Genomic DNA, 23,513 nt, shown 5'->3' with positions numbered 1-23,513 from the left:
CTTAACCACTGCGCCACCAGGGAAGTCCGATGCTTTATTTTTTATATACACAACTTTTTTTAATCTCAAACTTACAGAAAAGTTGCACATACAGTACAAAGTACCTTTTTTGTTGGAACTGATGAAAGAAATATTCACATATTTAGATATAGGGAAGTCATTCTGGCTTATACACGCGTTAACTTGAATTTTATGCTAACTAAAATAGCCTGTTTGTGGCCTATCAAATATACACTGTACATCTGCTTTAATTATTAGAGAAAAGGACACATTGACCAGAAGTAAAGAATGTCCATGTTAAAAATAAAGATTATATGCCCCTCCTCCTGGGATGCCAATGCTGGTACTCCTTTGATGATGACTCTCCTCCCAGGTTCCAAGGCCATACTGACTCACTGTGTACATGCTAGTCTGTTCTTTTTTTTTTTTTTTTTTTTAACCTTGAAGAAATGTAACCCTGACTCGTTTATTGCTCTTTGTTCTGACAAGATATAAAACTGTGCTGGAAACAATGCTTCTCCAGAGCAGTTTCTCAGAGTAATCTGGGAAGTGGGCTTCCAGGGTAGTCCTCAGTTTGGCTCAAATAAAACTCTTTTCTATTCTTATTATAGACTGTTTAGTGATTATTTTCGTTTACAGAACCATTTGAAATTAATTTGAGACATGATGCGTTATCTTTCCTGAATACTTCAGTATGTATTTTATACAAAGGACATTCACATAATCACAATGTAACCATCAAAATCAGGAGTTTAATATATTACTACGATCTAATCCTCAAACCACCCAGGTTTCAGGTTCAAGTGTCCTAATAACTTTATAACAAAAGATTCCGATTCACAGGTTACATTTGGTTTTCATGTCTCAAATTTTCTCCTTTTAATCTGTTAGTGATAAATTATGTGCTTGTTTATTTTCTGCTATTAAACCATTTGGAGATTAACACTATTTGTGATGTTTTATTCTAATATACTGTTAATGTTAATTTGCTATTTTTAGTTAACGTTGTCAGTATAATTTACATTTAAAAAGCACCCATTTTGGGCTTCCCTGGTGGCGCAGTGGTTGAGAGTCCGCCAGCCGATGGATGCAGGGGACACGGGTTCGTGCCCCGTTCCGGGAAGATCCCACACGCCGCAGAGCGGCTGGGCCCGTGAGCCATGGCCGCTGAGCCTGCGCGTCCGGAGCCTGTGCTTCACAACGGGAGAGGCCACAGCAGTGAGAGGCCCGTGTACTGCAAAAAAAAAAAAAAAAAGCACCCATTTTAAGTGTACAGTTCAGAGAGTATTAAGTCATGTATTTACCAACGTAACCACCACCACCATCAAGATGCAGAACATTTCCATTACCCCAGAAGGTTCCCTCATGCCTCCTTGTAGCCAGTTCCTCCCCACCCCAGCTTCTATAGCTTGAGCCTGTCTTTCTCATCTCACATGAAAGGAATCCTACAGTATGTATTCTGTGTGTCTGGCTTCTTTTGCTCATTACAGTATTTGGAGATTCATCCATGTTGCTTCTTGTATGTGTATTTTGTTCCTTTTTATTTCTGCACAGTATTTCATTGTATGGCTCTGTCACAATTTGTTTATCCACTTGCCTGTTAATAGACATTAATTCCAGTTTGAAGATACTAGGATAAATCTGTGAAGATCTGAATATGTGTCTTCATGTGGACATACACTTTTTTTGTGTTATAGTCACTAGTTAATTTTTTTAGATTCCACATATAAGGGATAACATGCAGTATCTGTCTTTCTCTGTCTGACTTATTTCGCCAAGCATAATACCCTCCACATCCATCCATGTTGTTGCAAATGGCAAACTTTCATTCTTTATGGCTGAATAGTATTCCATTGTATGTATGTGTATGTGTGTGTATGTATACATATATATATACACACACACACACACACACACACACACACACACTACATCTTCTTTATCCATTCATCTGTTGATGAACACTTAGGTTGCTTCCATACCTTGGCTACTGTAAATAATGCTACTATGAACACTGAGGTGCATATATCTTTTTGAATTCGTGTTTTCATTTTCTTTGTATATATACCCAGCAGTGGAATCGCTGGATCACACAGTAGCTCTATTTTTAGTTTTTTGAGGAACTCCATACTGTTCTCCACAGTGGCTGCACCAGTTTACGTTCCCAGCATCAGTGCAGGAGGGTTCCCTTCTCTCCACACTCTCAACAACATTTGTGGTCTTCTTTGACGATGGCCATTCTGACAGGTGTGAGGTGATATCTCTTTATGGTTTTCATTTGCATTTCTCTGATGATTAGCGATGTTGGGCATATTTTCATGTGCCTGTTGGCCATCTTATGTCTTCTTTGGAAAAATGTCCATTCAGGTCTTCTGCCCATTTTTTAATCAGGTTGTTTTTTGATGTTGAGTTGTATGAGCTGTTTGTATATTTTGGATATTAACCCCTTACCGGTCATATCGTTTGCAAATATTTTCTCCCATTCAGTAGGTTGTCTTTTTGTTTTTTCAATGGTTTGTTGATGCAGAAGCTTTTAAGTTTAATTAGGTCCCAGTTGTTTATTTTTGCTTATGTTTTCCTTGCCTTTGGAGATAAATCCAAAAAAAAAATTGCTACGATTTATGTCAGTGTTCTGCCTATGTTTTCTTCTAGGAGTTTTATGGTGTCCTGTCTTACATTTAGGTCTTCAATCCATTTTGAGTTTATTTTGGTATATGATGTGAGAAGATGTTCTATTTTCATTTTTTAACATGTAGCTCTCCAGTTTTCCCAGCACTACTTATTGAAGAGACTGTCTTTTCTCCATTGTATACTGTTGCCTTCTTTAAATGTGGACAATAATGCTTTTATTTCTTGAGTGAATACCTACAAGAGGAATGCTGGGTCAAAAAGTAAATGTATGTTTAACTTTAAAGGTAATTGCATCATTTTACACTTCTACAACAATGTGTAAGAGTTTCATTTGCTCCACACCCTCATTGACACTTCGTATTTTCAGTCTTTTTAATTCTAACCAGTCTAGTGTGTATTGGTATCTCATTGTGGCTTTGATTTGTCTGAGGGTTAATGATTTTGAGCATCTTTTCACGTGCTTATCCACCATTTGTAACTCTCCTTCTCTGAAGAGTCCAGGTTTTTTGCCCATTTTTAACTGAATTATTTGTCTTACTGAGTGGCAAGAGTTTTCCCTATATTCTCGATATAATTTGTCAGATATATGAATTGTGACTATTTTCTCCCAATTTCTGGCTTGCCTTTTTGTTTTCTTAGCAATGTCTTTCAAAGAGCAAAAAGTTTTAATTTTGGTGAATTCCAGCTTAATAACTTTTTCTTTCTGCTTTTTATAAGAAATCTTTGCCTGTGCCAGTGTCAAAATTTTTTTATCTTATGTTTTTCACGCCCTTTATTATTTAAGTGTATGTGTAATGTTGATCTTTCATTCAGAGGTAGTTTGGATTCTTTTGGTTTCAAGAAACTTTTAGAAGCGCGAGCCAACCTAAATATAAAAGGGGCTTTGCAATAAGTTGCAGGGGCAATTTTTGGCTCCTGAAGACAGGCACCCAGGAGCTGGGAAGCCATCAGGAACCCAGGATTTCCTCTCTAGCCCTCATTTTTGTTTTCCTCTCTTTGTTGACTGACTTGCTCTGACCATGTGGCTCAGAGCCTGTTTTAGTCCCCTAGGATAGGGACTTTGACTGGCCCAGCTTGGGGTCAGGGCCCCGACCAGGTCCAGTTAGCCACTGGGAGTCAGGGTTATGCAGTATAAAACATGTCTGGGGATCAGGACAACTCCCAAAGAAAAGCAGGGTGACTTGAGATCTGCTCACACACACCAAAAGGTGGTCACTGTTCTACACGCAAGCCATCTTCCACTCCTGGTGAGTACTTTTTGGTACCATTTTCTGACTTGCAGCTTTCAACATTACTTTGCGCATACTCTGGGTTTTTTCTTTTCCCAATCTGCAGCTGTATTCCTCGGCGCTTGTGGAATGTGAGGATCATGATCCGTTCAATCATGATAGAAATTTTGATGTGGAATCGGTAAAGAAAGAAGTCAAGAGAGGAAGGAAGTTGGTAAGTATAAATGATTCTATTACTCAGATGAACAGACTCTTGGTGATGCTTTCAAAAGAAAGTCTATTTGATTGATAAACCAGGGGATAGAGATGCAACATGGAGAGCTGAAAGAAGGAGGACCTATATTGGAAACTTAGATTCAGTTGAATATTTTAATATTTTAAAATAAACTACAATATGCTTCATCGGCAAAGTAGATATGAGTTAGAATGCTCTGGCTATAAGTGGAAGGAACAAACTGGCTTTAAAAAAAAAAAAGTGATGCTTATTTTCTTAACTTAGCCAGAGGAAAAATTGACTTCACGGTTGGTTGATTCAGTGGCTCAATGAAGGATCATGCCCATCATCCTTTCTGCCCTCCTGTCCACAACATCAGCTGGTCCCTTTGTGATCATAGGGTGGCCACAGGCAGCAGCTGAAGCATCAGGCTTTCTTGCTCCTATCACAAGAGAAAGTTCATCCCCAAGCATGGATTAAGAGCCCTTCTGAAAGTTTAATTAGGCCACACCCCTCTTTCTGCACCGATTGCTAGAGGCGACCATAACTAATCAGGATCTACCCTCGGAGCTGGGGTCAGCTCCCCCTGGGAAGGAAGAATGCTGAGTAGTTGCTCTACTGGGTCTGCTGTAGTAGACTCCCTCCGTGACAGGCCCTTTGCAGCTTAATCAGTGGTACAGCAAGCGTGAGCGCTAACACCCTACCCACCACCACAATCCACAGTCAGGTTAGTGACCTGGAACAAACATTTTTTTAGTCCTTGCAGGATGTCAGCATATACATGGGCAATTTCCACATCGCCTGATGTGCTTTGAGAAACGTCAGCATGGGCCGCTCAGTGAGCAGGCAGATCAGCACAGCTGGGGCTCAGGAAGCCTTCCTAGTTGGGAATGTGGGGGGGAATGAGGATGGGGAAAGGGGAAATTCAGAGAGAGGGAACAGGGTGTGCAAAAGCGTGGAAGGTAAGAAAGATGATGTGGCACATTCATGAAACCATAAGCATAGGACTGTCCCTGGCATTCTCTTCACTGACCTCATAGAATTCCACAGGATGTACTGGAAGGCGTGAAGCCATTCCCTGTCCTTAGATAATGAATTGACACTGTTTTTCACTGTGATAGCGAATGCTGCAGAAAACATCTTTGTGCGTTATCCTCGTGTGTTGGTTTGATTGGTGCTATACAGCACATTCCTAGAAGTGGAACAGCTGAGTCAAAGAGAATTCCCTTTAAAATCTTTGAAACATGCTGACAGACTATCCCCCAGAAAGACTGTACCACTTTATGCTTCTGTACATAGTGGATGAAAGAGCACTTCTCCGAGCCTGTGACGAAAATGAACATCTCAAACCTCGTTAATTTTTGCCAGTCTCAGAAAGTTTTACCTTGCATTTCCCTGATCACTGGAGAGGTTGCACGTTACCCCTCTTTAGTAATCATCCCAATCCTCCCGGCTCAGCCAGCTCCAGCAGCTCTTCAGTGATCCCTGGCCACGGTCCAGCACAGCAGTCACTCCCTTGCAAACCCCCTGGACACCCTGCTTACTCACTGAGCAGAGCCCCAGCCTGGGGAAGTGTGTCTGTCTGATGCCCGCAGGAGCTGAGTAGCGCTGGCAGTTGAGCGGTTAACCGGAGAAAAACCCACAGGTGTTTTGAGGGATCTTAGATTCATGGCCATAAACCTCAAACAGACAACCAGCACTTCATCCTCCACCCTTCACATTTACTCTTTCACATCCTATCATCCCTCTTTAAAACCTTGCTCCACCCCAACTTCTCCTTGCCAAGTTGAGGACTATCCCTGATTTTTTTTTTTTTTTGGATAGACTTTCTTTTTTAGAGCAGTTTTAGGTTCACAGGAAAACTGAGGGGATGGTACAGAGAGTTCCTGTATTCCCCCTGCCCCTACATGTTCACAGTCTCCCCTTTATCAATACCCTCCACTAGAGGGGATATTTGTTACAACTGATGAACCACATTGACACATCAGAAACACCCAAAGGCCATAGTTTACATTAGGGTTCACTCCTGGTGGTGTACATTTCTTTGCCAGATTCTTACCGAGAAAATGGAAGCGACTAGACAGGAACCCCTACTGTCCAAACCACTGCCCACCAGCCTGTCCCCAGACTCTCAGACTTCTGTCCTGTCAAAGCCAACCCTGCACATGGGCTTTGGAGCCGTCCTCCTTCCCTCCTTAAGGACTAGGTTCTTGCATTTTCCTCTACCCCCTCACATCAGTATCCCTTCTTTCTAATTGATTATTCTTGTCAGCATATAAACATGATCAACTGATCATGTCATCTTTAAAAAAAACCCAAAACTCTCCCTTATACACAAAGAGCTGGTCATTTACAGTGTCACTTGTCTGACCTTAGTTGACCTGGCAGCAGTATCATCGCACAGTGGTCCCTGCCCTGCATCTTGAAGCAGTTGCTTCTTTTGACTTCCTGGACATATGCTGCTAGTATGTCTTTTACCTTTCTGGCTGCTGCTTCTCAGGTGCCTTGGCTGTTTTTCCTCCTCTGCTCAACCTCTACAGTTTGGAGTGCCCAAGGCTCTTTCCTGGGCTCCTTCCTCAATCTGAACATCCTTCCTGCATGACCTCATCCAGTTCCCAGGGCTTCAATACCACTCTTATCTCCAGCCCCAATGACCAACCTGACATACCTACCTGGATAGGTAATAGCCTCTCATGTTAAACTGGCCGGAAAAGAATAGTTCCATCCCCTATACACTCACACACACGATCCATCCAAACCTGCTCACTTCTCCTCAGTAAACAGCACATCATTTGTCCGCCATCATCCCCGTTTGTATTCTCTTCCCATTTTTCTGTGGGCTATCAGAGTCTTACCCTTTATCTACTATGCAGCAAACAGTCTTTTCCCTTTTTTTAAATGGTATCTATCACCCTAAAAGTCTAGCTTAAATTTTTTATATAGTCAAATCTGTCAGTCTTTTTCAAGGTGTCTCCTGCCTTGCTTAGAAAGCCTCAGTACTGTCCTTTTCTTCTATTTTCTAATTTTTTGCAGCTTTTTAAAAATACTTATTTTTTATATAGTTAAAGCTTTAATCCACATGGAGTTTATTTGGGAATATATTGTGAGGTAGGGATCTAACTTTCTTTCCTATACATATAGTCAGATGGCCCCCCAACACTAAATGATCATTCTTTGCGCTCTGACTTCAAATTCTGCCTTTTGCACAATCTAATTTCTCACCCACAATTAAATTTCCTTTATTTATATAGTTGCTTGTGCTGACCTTGGGATACTGTGTGAGCTGTCACCTCCTGTTTTGCTAGGTGGTTTCATTGTGCGCCCACGTCATTCAGCCAGAGCATGATATAAACCAGCTGTGGTCATGGCTCAGATTCCCCCAAACAGGTTTCTGTGGCCACATACTCTCCTCCTAGCCATCTCTACGCCACCTTCCTAGCAGACCAATAGACTGATATATAAAAGCAAGAGATCAAATGAATTGAGCTAAGAAAAAAACTTATTCCTCAGGGGCTTTTTTGTTTTTTTTTTACATTTTTGGCCTTTCTACATAGATGCCAAAGAGATTTCACTTCCTTTCTCTCACATCTCCTCAGTAGTGCCTCTGTAAGACAGGCACTGTGATCCCCAGGGAGGAATTCGGGTCTAAGAGAGGGGAAGGGACTGGCTTGAGATCACACAGCTGTTAGTGGCACTGCCAGGAGCTGACCTTGGCCACAGGCTCAGTGTCCCCAACAGAACCTCTTGCCTAGAGCTGGACAGTGTTGCCAACCCTGCTTTTTAGAAATCTCTTTTAAAAAGAGAGGAGAGGGGTTTTTTTTGGAAACAAAAAGGGTTTTCTGCTTTTAATCAGATCATTACAAAACAGTCCAGTTAGTTGAGGTTTTGCTGAAATTTCAAAATGAGCAGCTGAATGTCAGGACCCAGTGTTTGTAGCTGAGGACATTAGGGCTGCCAACTTAAAAATAATATTTGATGACATCTTTAACTTTAAATTTTAACAAAGATTCTGAAAAATCAGGTGCTTACTCAGTAAAATCTGTTCTGTAGAAATGCACATTTTGTGGGAAAGCAGGAGCCACCGTGGGATGTGATTTAAAATCCTGTCTCAAGAATTACCACTTTTTCTGTGCCAAGAGTGACCACGCAGTTCTACAAGCTGATGGATCTAAAGGAACTTACAGGTATTTAATAAAACAGTTTTAAAGCCACGTTTGGGGGATTGGAATAAGGACAAGGAGACTTTTTAAAGCTAATTTTATGCAAATGATTTCCAAGTAAGAATGTGGTTTGGGAAATGCCCAGCTGGGAACCTAACTTGAAAGTACCTTCCCTAAGTGTCATAAGAAGAAAAGAAGCAGGGTTGGTTTTGTTTTGGGTTTTACTCTCCCTGCATCCTTTCTTTCCTCATAGAAAGCACTGGTTGACATGGTAGCACAAGCAACCTAACAGGTGGCCACGAGGCCGGGAACCAGTTCACACTCACTCTTTTCTGTAAACAGGAAAGGAGCCTGACTTGTTAGTTCTAGGTCCATGCTTTACCCATCTTGTCTCCAGATGAATGTATTTTCCCATCACTCTCACCACCCTCTTAACTATAAATAGCCTCTAAAAATGAAAAAGAAACTATGCAGCAAACACAGTTATCAGTCATTAAGTCCTTGAAGAAATTTACACCTTGTTTGTGTTGCCTTTGGCTTTGAAATATTGCTCCTTGTTTTTCAATAATTCTTTAATGTTAACTTTGATCCAGTAAGGCATATTTCAAGTCCAAAACAAGTATATTTGTTTTATCCAGGAAGAAACGTGATCTTCCTTCTGATGAAAGAAGTCAGTTCAGTTAAGTCATTATACAGTTTAGTCAGAAGAAATCAGTAACCCAGTTTTTAATTGATTCAGGTCATGTTCAGCGAACTCTTTTTTGTACGTAGATGCAGTCTAGAATATGTCATATAAAGGTGAAGGAAATAACAGTCAAAAGGTTAGGTTTGACCTTTTTAAAGTTATGAGATGGAATAAAACAGAGAACGAACGATGGTCTAATGTTGACAAGCCAGGCAGACACTTCTCACTTCTTTGGGGCATATGAATAGATTCTGATTGAACTGGACATTTTAAATTTCAGTGAAACATATACATTTTTTTCAGGCATAGTATCTGAATAATAGGATTAGTGTTATGAGAGAATTATTTTTATTTTTTATTTTTTTAATTGAAGTAGTTGATTTACAGTGTTGTGTTAGTTTCAGGTGTACAGCAAAGTGATTCAGTTATACCCATATATATATATATTCTTTTCCCTTTATAGGTTATTACAAAATATTGGGTATAGTTCCCTGTGCTATACAGTAGGTCCTTGTTGGTTACCTATTTTACTGATATATATAGTAGTATGTACATGTTAATCCCAAACTCCGAATTTATCCCTCACAGAGGATTATTTTTAATATGATTTTTGTAAGATCTGTTACATTCCTAAATGATACTTTAAAATTCCATATGGAGGGTAGATTTTTTCCCCCCTGTGGGCATATGTCCCCAATTTTATCAGTGTGTTCCAGAACTATTTTATTACTTTATCTTTTAACCACTTACTTTATGCCAGGAATACTTCAAAGTACTTTACAAATGTTATTTCGTTTAATACTCTAATAGCCCAGTAAGGTAGGTACTATTATCCCCATTTTAAAGATGAGGAAACTGAGGCCCTGACAGTAATTTGTACCCAGGCCACACATTTGGTAAGAGGCAGAGCTGGGCTTCAGGGCTCCAGAGTCTTTGCTCTTTGACACCATATCCTCTTTAAGCTTAGCAGCCATATATCCTAAAATGTGGGCAAGCCTAACATTCAAAGAAGTTTGTTAAATAATTTAAAATCTGATTTTACACAGGTATTTTCTTGCTTGAGACTAGACAGGAAATGTGTAAATATGTTAATTTTACATTCTTTTTATATTTGATTTGCTGAGAAACTCATGAATTGAAATATTCTGTATCACTTTTATTATTTACCTTCCCAAAGAGCTTATTTTATTATGACTTCTCCAAAGACCTAAAACACCCACTAGAAAGACTATTATTAGCAGAGCTACAAGGTCAAACAAAAAGGAGTCAAGTTCCTGCTATACCTTAAAGTCTGAAAAAATACTGATCATATATTAGTAGAACCAATGAAGAGACTCATAAAATAATCTTCTTTGTCATAGTTGTATCAAGTGTCAGGTGAACTTTTATTCATTTTTAAATTGAATTTAAACATTCGGAGTGGCTGTCATGCACGAGACCCCTTGTTAGGTATAGTGAGAATATAAAGAGAAACAAGACGTCAAGACGTGAACTAAAACTATCACCTTACAGGAGGACCAGAACGTCAAACCTAGTAGGAGCACGTGGCCTGATGGGAGCAGGAGGGGATTTACATGAAACTGGCTTGGACTTCAGTTGATAATTGTTGAAAACGGGTGATGGGTTGGGGGAATGGGAGTTCATCACATCTCCACTTTTTAAAAAATTTTTAAATTTTTAAAAAAATTTTTAAAAATTTTTTTAATTTTTTATTTTTTAAATTAAGTACCTGGCAAACAAAAGTGCTGAGAAACCAGAATCTGAAGGGCAAGGAGATTAATATTGATTGGGGGTGGGCGGGTGGGGTGCTGGGAGGACTGCATGGAAGAGGCGGGAACTGATGTACGACAGGAAGAGTTCATACATTCCCCTAGGTGAGGGGGACCCTGCATCATGAGGGTCAGCACCATAAGGAAGGGAACTGGGGGCTGCGGAGGAAGAAAGGCTGGAGAGAAAACAGGGCCTGAGCAGCTCCTTCAGGTTTACTCACTGCACTTCTTTGCTCTAGCTGCTCTGCTTCTTCCTTCTCTTCTAGGGCACTGATTAGTTCTAAGCTCATGCAGTTCAAATCTAAGATCTGGGGGAGATGCCTGTTGAGTTAGAAAACTACTTTCCCGTCAGATAACGCATGCAATTTTGTGCTTATTGTTGAAAGTCAGCAGAACTTTGTGTAGTCAGATGAAAACTTGTGTCTTAGCTGTTGGATCTCTTATTTTCTTTATACAGTAAAATCTCACTGTCCACTGTATATGAACAAGTATTGTTCAAAATATGTAGTCAGCACTCACCCCTGCAGAGAGCACGCTGACCTGTCCAAGGTTCAAGGGCACAGGGGATGCTGGCACAGGGTCCATCTACACTTGATGTCTGTCAGTAACTACACAGGCTTGAACAGCAACTTTCTTTTTAACAAATAAATATTTAAGGTTAAGCCCGCATGAAAAACAGATTAGTTCCCTTTTAAATTACAGGGCAATAGGCATAATATTTGAAAAGTGTAAATACAGTTATTTGACTCTTTGAAATTTCATGTTTTCAGAGTATTGTGCCAACAACATGCTGACCTTCAAAATGGTAAGTCTATAAAATTTAGTGTTGTGGGTTTAAAGAAAGGTAAACCTTCGGTAAGACATGGAATATCTGATTTACTGGCCTAAGTTAAAATACAAATTTTTGAGTCAAAATGTTACATACTTTTAAAATTGTCAGTCCCTGTGCAGTGTGCAGTATAATGAACTAAACTTTTTCTTCTCCGCGAACTAGACCTACTCTCAGTGAAGCCTTTGTCTGGTGTCCTCCATTCTCACTACAGTCAGCGGACCGAACCAAAACATGGTAAGAAGCTTTGACTTTTGTGACTACTTGTCTTCTGAGAAGACTATCAGAATTTTCAGTAGATAAAATTGATAAAGTGCTGTATGTTCCCTGAATGCAATTCTCCTAAGAATGCACGATTAGCCTTTCCGTTCTGAGGAAAATTGGGTCCTGGCTACCTGGGGTTACCTGACCTTTGTGTACTGCCGGAAGAGCAGTCTTGCCAACACAAGATGTGGAATGCTCTCTGTGGACAGGAGTCGGCCCTCTTTGGGAAAGGCTTATTAGTTCCCTGTCATGCCAGCTGCATTTTGTGGTGGTAAGCAACGCTCTCTAAACAATAGCATTACCCTTCAGCCATTCCCCTTGCAACTTATCAGAAATACTATCAAAAACATTGCTGTCAGTGTTCACTGACAGGGAAAGATGACAATAATGTATTCGTTTTAAAAAGCAGATTATAACACTGTAACAAATCCTCTCCCCAGAGGAAACCATCGTTGTTTCTTTCGAATTCTTCCAAAAATGTTCTGTGTATAGAAACATACCTACTACTATATTTTGCTTTTTCACTTAGTATATCTTAGAAATTCTTCTCTATCAGTGGGTATAAGTAGATCTCGCCTCATTTTTAAAAGGCTTCATAGTATTCCACTATGTGTATTATTCAGTTGTATAGCTGAACCACAGTTGAACTACTCTCTGCGTGACTGACATGTAAGTTACTTCCAGCTTTTTTCTATCACATTTAATACTGTAGCTAACATTTTCCTCCACTCATCTTTGTGCCTTTATGTAACAATACTATTAGAAAGACTTCCTGTAAGTAGATTGCTGGGTCAAAGAGTATAAACAATGAAACTTTGGGTAACTGTTGGCTAATTATCTTCTAGAGGCTGCACCAGCAGTACACACTGACCCAAATCCTTGCAGACATTATATATTATACATCTTAATCTGATCAATGAAAAATTCTGTTTTACTTTGCGTATCTTTACTTATGGGTGAAACTGAGTATATTCCCCTATCTTTTGATCAATTATATTGTTTCCCTATGATCCAATTTATTTTTCTGTTTAATGAACCCTCGCTCCAGAGTTACCCATTTGCCCATTTTTCTACCCAATTGCCTTTTTTGTATTGATTTATAAGGTCTTTTTATATTTTAAAAATGGGCCTTTTGTCATTTTTTTTTGCAAACATTTAATCTAAGTTTGACATATCTTTTGACTTTGTTATAACCTTTGGCATATAAGAGTTGTACATTTTCTGTAGTCCAGCATCAGTCTTTTCCTTTATGGATTCCAGTATCTACATAATTTATACTTTTCTGCTTGCTTTTCAGGAGTGAAAAGTAAAAGGGGGAGGAAAAAACATCTCTCAACAGGCAATCTTATACAGGTAATTTGAATTAATTTCATTATAGCTTTAAGTTTCTCCATACAACGTCTTTTTTTAACCTTCTGAATTTCAGGTGACACAATGATAGATGATGATGAATATTAAAGAGAAGTTGGATGTGTCTTGGGTATCCAAGCACATAACCTCCAGGAGGTGACTGTCCCCTGGCTCCTGTAACACATCCCTGGGTACCAAATCAGTGAGAGGATCTGAGCCCACAGGGTGTTTATGGTCTTAAAACAGGCATAGGTGCAGTGGAACATCCTTACCTAGCCAAGAATTTCCCAGCTGCAGGATCCACATTTGACCTAATTGGTGATTCATAATTTTCTGGATTCCTATTCTGTGTAAAGCATATGAAAATGTTTTGGGGATTTGCAACAGCTCGTGTAAGCTTTAATTAATATGAGTCAGCAACCTCTCACCCTATTTATACAAGAGGTGCTTGTTACACCTGTTAATGTTTTGTCAGACAAAAACAAAACTACATTTGATGTTTACATCTACATATGAACATGGAACATGATTTTCACCATAAGCATATCACTGAATTTGGTTTTCATTTTATGCAATACAGTAAGTCCCCTACACACGAAGCTTCAAGTTGCGAACTTTCAAAGATGCAAACGTGCATTCACACGTCTAATCACATTCATGTGTCTGGAGTACATTGTCACACGCGTGCATCCTCTACAAGTGGTTGTGCTTTTGTGTACTCTACAGTACTATATACAGCAGTACAGTAACTTTATTTCAAGCACAGGACCCGAACGTAGAACAGTACACGAAGACTGCAGCAGCTGTTAAGAATGCAACCGAGTGCTCCCATGTCATCTATGACAGGAAAAGAAAAGCTACTACCCAGACATCAAGGGATCGTTTTGTCAAGGTGGTAAAGAGAACTGAATCCAGCAAGGAACCAGAACCTGTGCCATCACCGTCAGGCGTGAGTGAAATTGCAGCTTGCCCTCCATCCCCTATTGCTGACGATCCTTCAGCTCTACCATCTCCCACCTCCTCTCCCTCCTCCAGTCAGTAACTCTTCTTGCCTGTTCACTCGATGCCAGCCCGTGTGCCGGCTGTTGTACTGTACCTTTCAAGGTACTGTGCTGTAGGATTAACAATGTTTTGTTTTCTGTGTTTGTTTTTTATGTATTATTTGTGTGAAGAGTATTATAAACCTATTACAGTACAGTACTTACTATATAGCCGATTGTGTCAGTTGGGTACCTAGGCTAACTTTGTTAGACTTACGAACAAATTGGACTTATAAATGTGCTCTCAGAATGGAACTCATTCATATGTAGAGGACTTACTGTATTAAATGTCAACAGTAAAAAATTAGTGTAAAGTAATCTTGATCTTTCTCTCCTTTTAGCCACCGGAAAGAATGGCATTGGATAGGAAGGAAAAGGATGGCAGATACACAGGTTTGCTATAAGTTTTGTCTGTTAACGAATATGACTTACAGTACTTAGTACCATTTCAGAGTTGGTATCCCACTTTATTATTTAGAATTTCAGAGTTGGTATCCCACTTTATTATTCTAGACTTGTAGTAATGAATTATAAGAATAGAAATCTTTTATCATAATTATTCACTCCATCATAACCCCAACAGATCAAAATAACTTATAACAGGTTGGGATGGTCCAACTGCTCTTCAGTATTAAGAAAGGATACAGGGCTTCCCTGGTGGCGCAGTGGTTGAGAGTCCGCCTGCCGATGCAGGGGACACGGGTTCGTGCCCCGGTCTGGGAAGATCCCACATGCCGCGGAGCGGCTGGGCCCGTGAGCCATGGCCGCTGAGCCTGCGCGTCCGGAGCCTGTCCTCCGCAACGGGAGAGGCCACAACAGTGAGAGGCCCGTGTAACGCATAAAAAAAAAAAAAAAAAAAAGAAAGGATACAGCTCTTGATATAGAAGCCAGAGATGCCCGAGTTCAAAATCCAATGACACCCCCCCCCCCCCGCCAAGAAGCTGAAGCCAGTAATTGTAACTTTCTGTTAAGGAAACAGACGTTCCATAATAACAGTCAACTGTGACAGAAAAAAATGAGGGAGGCTGTTATCTCAAAGATTTGAAGCTAAATTTTAGAAAATTCTCTTTATTCATATAATTATTCTAAGCAGAGAAATTTTTATTTTCACTTTTTATAACATTTCATTCATTGTTTCAGCTTAAAAAAATGAAGTATGATGAAATTACAATTAATAGAAAAGATAAAGGTGCTGTACATATTACCTAATAATGCTCATCCACCATTAGGCAAAGTCTGAAGAAGTGACCATAAAGTGATGTATGATAGCTGTCCTGAGACAGACGAGTTCCTTCTGAAATGTTTTTTTTATTCTTAGATGCAATTGTGAAAGTTCCTTTTCTTAAGAAATGTAAAGAAGCGGGTCTTCTTAATGCTTTATTTGAAGAAATAGTAGACAAACTTCATTTGATTCAAGAAAGACTCAGGGATGAGAACACTTCAGAATCAGGTATTGAAATAACAAAATTTCTACATATAGAGACTTCTCACAGACCTACATGTTAAACAAAACCAACACCCCCCCCCCCCAAAAAAGTAAACATTTTCTTTCTGCGCTGTTTCTTTTTTCTTTTCCTTATCTCATTCTTGAGAGCCTGTTTGGAGGTTCTAGCAGGGGAGTGCAGCTACTTGTATACCCTTGACCGAAGAACGGTCCTATCAATCAGAGAAGGTCATCCTCTTCAACAGAGCGCGCAGCTTTGGGAGGGACGCACGTGGAGCGGTGAGGGAGGAAGGGGACACCCGCCTAGCCAGCCAGATCAGCCGCATCAACCCTGGCGATCAGTGGGGTGACAGATGTCGCAGCCAGATTGCCTTCACATCCTTTATCTCATTCTTTAATACAATTTATTGTTCCAGATCTCTTGTCTTTTTATAAATCAACAGGAGGTAGGTAATTCACAAAATCATTACTTTAGTAAAAAATACCGATTCCCTGAAAGTTTTAATGTCTTTTCCAGAGGTTCATAACTGAGAGTGACCATCAAGGGAATGGGCAAGTTCAGCACCAGGTTCAGTCACACACCTGCGCTCCCCCCGCTCCCTGCGGCTGAGCACGCTTGCTGCTAAGATCTGAGAATGGCATTCATTATGCTAGTTTTGATTTGACTCTAATTCTGTTCCTTAAACAAGCAAGTGCCTTTTTTTATACTGTAAAGTATAGAAGAAAGAAGTAATTTTAATGTTTTGGTTGATGTTTGGTTTAGTTAAATGTGGCCTTTCAGAAAGAGCTCTTCGGGACGCTGAAGTTCCATTTGTACATGCAGGTATACAGCCACTTAGCCTTCTCATAACCTGTGTTAGGAGCTTAAAAACTTTATTATAAATACAGTCAACACATAACATGAGTTTGTACTGTACGGGTCCACTTATACCTGAATTTTTTTCAATAAATACTACGCAATAAAATACTATACAATCCGTGGATACAGAACCACAGATACAGAGGAACCACATATTTGGGAGCTGACTGAAGTTAGTTATGCTTGGATTTGTGACTGCACGGGGGTCAGCATCCCTAACCCCACGTTGTTCAAGGGTCGACTGTATAGCTGTCTTAGAAGGAAAAACCTCAACAGTCTGTATTTTGGGTAACAATGTAAAATATATGATTATTTGAAAGGGATTTTTTTCTACAGGACAAAACCAAAAAGTGTAGTTAAGAGCAAACAGACATTTGACATTCTTTTGTTCGTTTACTCTTGTCTCTAGACCAAGCACATCTCGAACTTGAGCATGCCCCTCAGAACCACCAGGGGGGTTTGTTAAAACAGATGGCTGGGCCCCATCCCTGGAGGTTCTGATCCAGTAAAGGTGCTAAGAATCTGCATTTCTAACGAGCTCCCTGGTGAGGCTGCTGCCACTGCAGTCCACAGGGGATGCCTGCTCTGTGTGCTTTTCCTTTTTGAGGGTTATTCTGTGAGGTGTTTCTGCCTATGTAAGTTATTTAAATTAAAACTGAAAATGTTTTTCTTCCTCCAGACTATGAAGAAATTGGGACTTCACTTTTTGACTGCAGATTGTTTGAAGACGCATTTGTAAATATTCAAGCAGGTATGAGATATAACTGAGCAGCCAAGTTTATAAACATTTATCATATATATTAAAATAACACTATTCAGGTGATAAAAATCCTATTTTAGAAGAATGTTCACCCTTGCATTAAATGAAAAAGCCCATTACAAAACAATATGAGCCCTCACACACAGAAGAAAAAGTATATATACACAGGGTCACACATGCACACAGAAAAACTGCACATAAATGGAAACAGTAGTTATCTGTAGGTGACTGGATTATAGTAATTTCTTTTGTCTTAGTGCTCACTGTATCTTCCACATTTTATACATACACACAATGCTTTTGTAATCAGAAAAAGAACTCATCTAAAAAAGTGGAAACAAAAATTTAATTGCAAAGTGGAAGTATTTGGGCACCATGTTTGGAAATCAGGAACTGGTGAGGCTGTGATAAACCATGCTGCAGTGTCTCCCTCTCACTTGGTATGATGTGTATAAATTTCAGTTCTTTCAACATTAATCTTCAAATCTAATGGGAGAGGAAGGGTTGTGATTGATTCTAAAGTTCATCATCAAAAAAAAAAAAAAAAAAAAAAAAAAAAAGAATAGCCAAGAAACTTTTGAAAAAGAAAATCTAGTGGAAACAGAGAGTTAACCTTTCCATAAAACATCAAACAGTGGTCCTTTCACCACTATTTCAGATGCCTTCAAAACAGGCTAAGTTTCCACATTGATGAGTCTGACCTGACTTCTCCATCAAGGCTGCCACACACAGCTGGGCAGGCTGTGCACTGCACATCCCGGTGGGAGTGGAGGGCACAGGTTGACACAGAGTTTAAGGCAGATGGCTCCCCCTGAAGTTGTACACAAACAGTGCCCTAAACTCTGTTCTTTTCCAGAGATGTATTTGTCTTTCCAGCAAGTATATTAGGAAAATAGATTTTCCCTGTGGATAAAATATTAGTTCATATTCCTGTCTCAGTATACACAAGCCTTTCTCATTTTTGTTTTCATATTACACATTTCTATTTGAATTTTGTATTACATTTATAATCGGCAGAAAAAGTCAACAATAGTGTGTTTTTTTTACCAGTCTCTTGAGAATGTCTGCATACGTCTTATGGGAATATCCTTTTTTTTTTTTAAGAGGCCTTTACATTTTTTTTCTAAAAAGCTTTATTTTGTGACTTTCATGTATGTTTATTTTTCTTTCATATAAAAGTAACATGTTTGGAACATGTCACTACCTAGGTTAAGTTAGTTGGGAGTACATACAGTATAGTGTAGTATTTGGGGGGTGTGAGCTCCCGGAGGTGACACTATTTGGAATCGCATGAGAACCAACTTAAAAGACTTAACTTCTCACACCCCAACTGATAAAGACTCTTTTGCTCAATTCATCTTTTTCAGTGTTCCAGAAAGTTAACTGCAGGTATACAGATATTCTTGAGGTTTTTAAAAAATTGCCACTAATACTATAATTTATAAAGCCTAACTAAAGTAGCTTCTAAGTTTCCACAATAAAAGCATTCCTATTTCTAAATAAAACCAAAAGCTTTTATGTAACATTAAAAATTGGATGCATTTCTCTGAAAGATTTGCCCTTAACTCTTAATAGTCTAATGGCATCCTCTCAACATGGATATTGTGTAGCATGAAGGTTATTTAGTTGCTGCTTTCAAATCCTCAAAAGTATACAGAAGTGCCTTTTCTGCTATAAATGTATACAAAATTTTAAAGATTTACAGACCAGCTTTATGTGTGATAAATACTAGAATTGTATCCTGAACTAGAAGAGGAAGCAAAAGCATAAAAGCATCAATTCCTGCTCACAAGACCCTAGATCCTTTTCATTTGGGGCACAGCATTGTGTACTATGCACTTTCAGAAGAGGCTAGAAATAGTGCATTGTGTATAAAACTAATGAATAACCTGAAATCATTTTCTTATTATAGCAATAGAGAATAAAATTCATCTATCTGAACAAAGGCAGCAGCAGCTGAAGGACGAGATTGAGCTACTTCAGGGCTTAAAACAAACCTTGTGCTCTGAGCTTCAGTCAAGTTCTACTTCAGATTCTTCTTTGTCTTCTTAAGAATGACCATTTCGTAAGCCAGGAATCAAGCACAGTTGCAAACAGGCTGAAAACTGGAGACAGGCCTGTGAAAGCCACACATCTTTAGCACTAGGGCCCTCGTGTCTCTCTGGCCCTCAAACTCTGATCCTCACCAGCCCTTAACTGTTCTTGCTGATTTGGCATCTTATTCCTTTTTATTGCCTCCTCTTCCTCATCATCATCTCACTTCTACCCCTCCCCCCCAGTAAAATATTTCTGATTCTATTTGAGTAAATTGGGCCATGCCTCCCATCGCTCTAAAAATCCTTTGGTGGATTTTTAGATTCTTAGGTCCCCCCTCCCCCACCCCCACTACAGTGAGCTAAGTGGATTCCAGGTGCTCCTGCCCCCAGGGCCTTTGCACATCCTGCTGTGAAGCCTTCACTGCTCCTCCTGCTGATGTCCTCATACCTATTCCACCTGAGAGTACTTTCTCTTCATATCCCTTTCTCGGTGTAAGCCACTCTATCATACATCAAACCACTGGAGTATAAGCAGTCTGAGGGCAGAAACTTACTATTCCTGTGTTTTCCTCCCTAACACATTCCCAGCAGCTCGTGTGCTCAATAAATGTTGAAAAAATGTATAAACTGTTTTTATCTTTTGAGACTAGTTCCAGCCCTTTAATGCTTCTTTGATATAATAAATTTGAATGTTATACCTGTACCCAACATACCTGTGTGTTTTTAAATTTCTCTTCAGCCACAGCACATGGGCATAACATCATCTTCAAAACAAACATTTAAAACTGGATGGTCTCTTGGAAGGTTTTTCTCAACCTAACAATATACAATTAAGATTTGTATGCCCTACTACCATGTCTGCCCTCTGAAAACTTCACATTTCTACTTTTCTACCACACTACTTTGATCCACAGTAGTGCTCCATATTTCAACATGAGTTTGACCTGAGTCTCCAGCATGGTATCTGGCACATAATATGCTCAATATCTGCTGAAGAATATGATACAAACGAAAGAACATGTCCATTCCTGTTGTAATGGCAACCCCAGCCCAAGTCATTAATAACTGAGGGGCAAAATCTCAGCGGTTTTCAAATTTGTCTACACATCAGGATCACCTGAGGCACTTAAAAAACTACAGAAGCCAAAAAAAGATTTTAGAAGATGGCAGAGGAGACAGACTCTGAGCTCACCTCATCTGACAGGCACACCAAAATTACAACTATTTATAGAACTATGGATCAAAAAGACCGAAGCAAACAAAAGATCTTCTACAACTAAAGATACCAAGAAAACCACAACCAGACAAGGGGTGGGGTGGGGTGCAGAAACACAATACAGTCGAGACCCACACCACTGGGTGGGCGACCCACAAATGGGAGAATAATCACAACTGCAGAGGTTCTTCCCAGCAAACAATGGGTCTGAGCCCCACATCTGGATCCCCAAACCCAAGGGTCTTGTGCCAGGAAGACAAGCCCCATTAACATTTGGCTTTGAAGGCCAGTGGAGCTTACCTTTGGGAGTCCCAGAGGGCAGGGGGAAATAGAGACTCCATTCTTAAAAGGTGCACCCAAAAACTCATGCTCCAGGACCCAGGGCAGAAGAAGTAATTTGAAAGGAGCCTGGGACAGACCTACCTACTGATCGTGGCGAGTCTCCCAGAGAAGGAGGTGGCAACTGGAGCTCACCCTGGGGACAAAGACACTGGCAGCGGCCATTCATACACGCCCCCTTAAGACCCCCTGAGCCCACAGCCGTCCCAGGACACAGCCCTGCCCACCAGAGGGCCCAGGACCCAACTCCACATACCAGTGCACAGACAACAGACCCAGACACCCTGGGACCCAGCTCTGTGCACCAGTGGGCAGGCATCAGCCCTAGAAGGGCCCCAGCCCCACCCACCAGCAGGCCAGCACCAGTCCTGGGACCACTTGAGCCCAAGCCCCGCCCACCGGAAGTAAACTCAAGTTTCAAGACACCCCAGGCCCTGCAGCCAGCTGTGTCAGGAAATGACCCCACCTGCCAGCTGTCTGACACCAGCTCTGGAACCCCTGGGCCCTGCAGTGAGACCCCAGGACCTGGCTTCACCCACCAGTGGGTGGGAACCAGCCCCAGATCTCATGGACCTGACTCCTGGCTCCAGTGAGCCAGCACGAGCCCCAGGGCCAGCCTCCCAGGGTTCCATAGCTGGCCACCTCATGATCCAGTCTGCCAACCAGTGACTGGCTCCTCCATACAAGGCAGGGCCTGGCAACCAATCAGACCAGAGGCCAGCCACACCCACCAGGCTGCCCACAGTAATCAGCCCACCACAGCAGAATGACCCACACAGCCCACATGGAGGGTGCCCCTATAGCATATAGCTCTGGTGACGAGAGGGGAGTGCATTGCTGGGACACATAAGACATCCCCTACAAAGGGCCACTTTTCCAAAGTCAGGAATCATAACCAACCTACCTGATACCAAGAAATAAATACAGTAAGTTAGGCAAAATGAGGGGACAGAGGAATATGTTCCAAACGAAAGAACAAGATAAAACCCCAGAAGAAGAAATAAGTGGAGACACAGTTCAAGGTAAAGATCATAAAGTTGATCAAAGAATTCAGAATAAAAATGAACAAACAGAACAAGAAGTTAGAAGTTTTTAAAGAAGAGTTAGAAAACGTAACAACCAAACAGATGAAGAATACAATAACCGAAATGAAAAATACACGAGAAGGAATCAACAGTAGACTAAATGACACAGATGAACAGATCAGTGAGCTGGAAGACAGAGTAGTGGAAAATCACTGATGCTGAACAGAAAAAAGAACAGAAAGAAATAAGGACAGTTTAAGAGACTGAGACAACAACAAGCATACTAACATTCACATTACAGGGATCCCAGAAAGAGAAGAGAGATTGAGAAAGGGCCTGAGAACATATTTGAAGACACAGTAACTAAAGACTTCCCTAACCTGGAAAAGGAAACAGTCACCCAAATCCAGGAAGCACAGAGTCCCAAACGGGATCAACCCAAAGAGGACCACACCCAGACATATTATAATTAAAATGGCAAAAATTAAAGATAAAGAGAGAATGTTAAAAGCAACAAGGGAAAAGCAACAAGTTATCAATACTTATAAGGAAACTCCATTAAGGATATCAGCTGACTTTCAGCAGAAACTCTACAGACCAGAAGGGAGTGGCACAATATATTTAAAGTGATGACAGGGAAAAACCTACAACCAAGAATACTTTACTTGACAAGGCCTTATTCAGATCTGATGGAGATCAAAAGTTTTACAGACAAGCAAAAGTGAAAAAAGTTCAGTGCCACCAAACCAGCTTTACAAGAAATGTTAAAGGAAATTTTTTAGTGAAAAAGAAAAGGCCACAACTAGAAACATGGAAATTATGAAAAGAAAAAGCTCATTGGTAAAGGCAAACATACAGTAAAGATAGGAAATCAGCCATGAACAAAGCTAGCAGGAAGGTTAAAAGACAAAGTAGTAAAATTGTCTATATCCACAATAAGCAGTTAAGGGATACAAAAAATAAATAGATTTAAAATATGATGCCAAAAACAGTAATCATGAGGGGAAGAGAGTACAAATGTAGGGCTGTTAAAATGCATTTGAAATTAAGAGATCAGCAACTTAAAATAATCACATATATATATACAGATTGCTATACAAAAACCTCATGGTAACTGCAAACCAAAGATGTATAATAGATACACAGACAAAAAAAGAGAAAGGAATCCAAACATAGCACTAAAGATAGTCATCAAATCACAAGGAAAAAGAACAAAGAACAAAAAGAACTATAAAAACAACCCCAAAACAATGAACAAATGGCAGTAACTACATATATATCAATAATTACTTTAAATGTAAATGGATTAAATGCTTCAATCAAAAGACATATAGACTGGCTGAATGGACACAAAAACAAGACCTGTACACATGCTTCCTACAAGAGACTCACTTCAGATCTAAAGACACATGCAGACTGAAAGTGAAGGGATGGAAAAGGGCATTCCATGCAAATAGAAATTAAAAGAAAGTAGGGGTAGCAATATTGTACCAGACAAAATAGACTTTGAGGTGGGAGAGGGAGGATGGACGGGAGGCTCAAGAGGGAGGGGATATGGGGACATGTGTGTGCATAGGGCTGATTCGCTTTGTTGTGCAACAGAAACTAACACGGTATTGTGAAGCGATTATGCTCCAATAAAGATCTATTTAAAAAAAAAGAC

At 40.1% G+C, this 23,513-nt stretch overlaps 1 protein-coding gene across 2 annotated transcripts in view; it reads left to right on the top strand.

Moving 5' to 3' along the window:
• LOC116742984 (histone-lysine N-methyltransferase SETDB2-like) overlaps positions 1-19,975 on the top strand; it is an 82,652-nt gene extending 62,677 nt beyond the window's left edge. For both annotated transcript variants that reach the window (XM_032610928.1, XM_032610927.1), the window contains 10 exons: positions 3,967-4,074; positions 8,125-8,258; positions 11,459-11,493; positions 11,683-11,754; positions 13,079-13,134; positions 13,898-14,080; positions 14,513-14,564; positions 15,490-15,621; positions 17,154-17,225; positions 19,147-19,975. In XM_032610928.1, the coding sequence (XP_032466819.1) occupies positions 3,967-4,074; positions 8,125-8,258; positions 11,459-11,493; positions 11,683-11,754; positions 13,079-13,134; positions 13,898-14,080; positions 14,513-14,564; positions 15,490-15,621; positions 17,154-17,225; positions 19,147-19,286 (984 nt within the window). In that variant the 3' untranslated portion in view covers positions 19,287-19,975. The remainder of the gene's footprint in view (positions 1-3,966; positions 4,075-8,124; positions 8,259-11,458; positions 11,494-11,682; positions 11,755-13,078; positions 13,135-13,897; positions 14,081-14,512; positions 14,565-15,489; positions 15,622-17,153; positions 17,226-19,146) is intronic.
• The last annotated feature ends 3,538 nt before the right edge of the window (positions 19,976-23,513 follow it).

Source organism: Phocoena sinus, chromosome 18, assembly GCF_008692025.1.
Source record: "Phocoena sinus isolate mPhoSin1 chromosome 18, mPhoSin1.pri, whole genome shotgun sequence".
NCBI classification, from domain to species: domain Eukaryota; kingdom Metazoa; phylum Chordata; class Mammalia; order Artiodactyla; family Phocoenidae; genus Phocoena; species Phocoena sinus.
The sequence above is the reverse complement of the archived record's forward strand: the minus strand, read 5'-3'. Positions and strand labels throughout refer to the sequence as shown.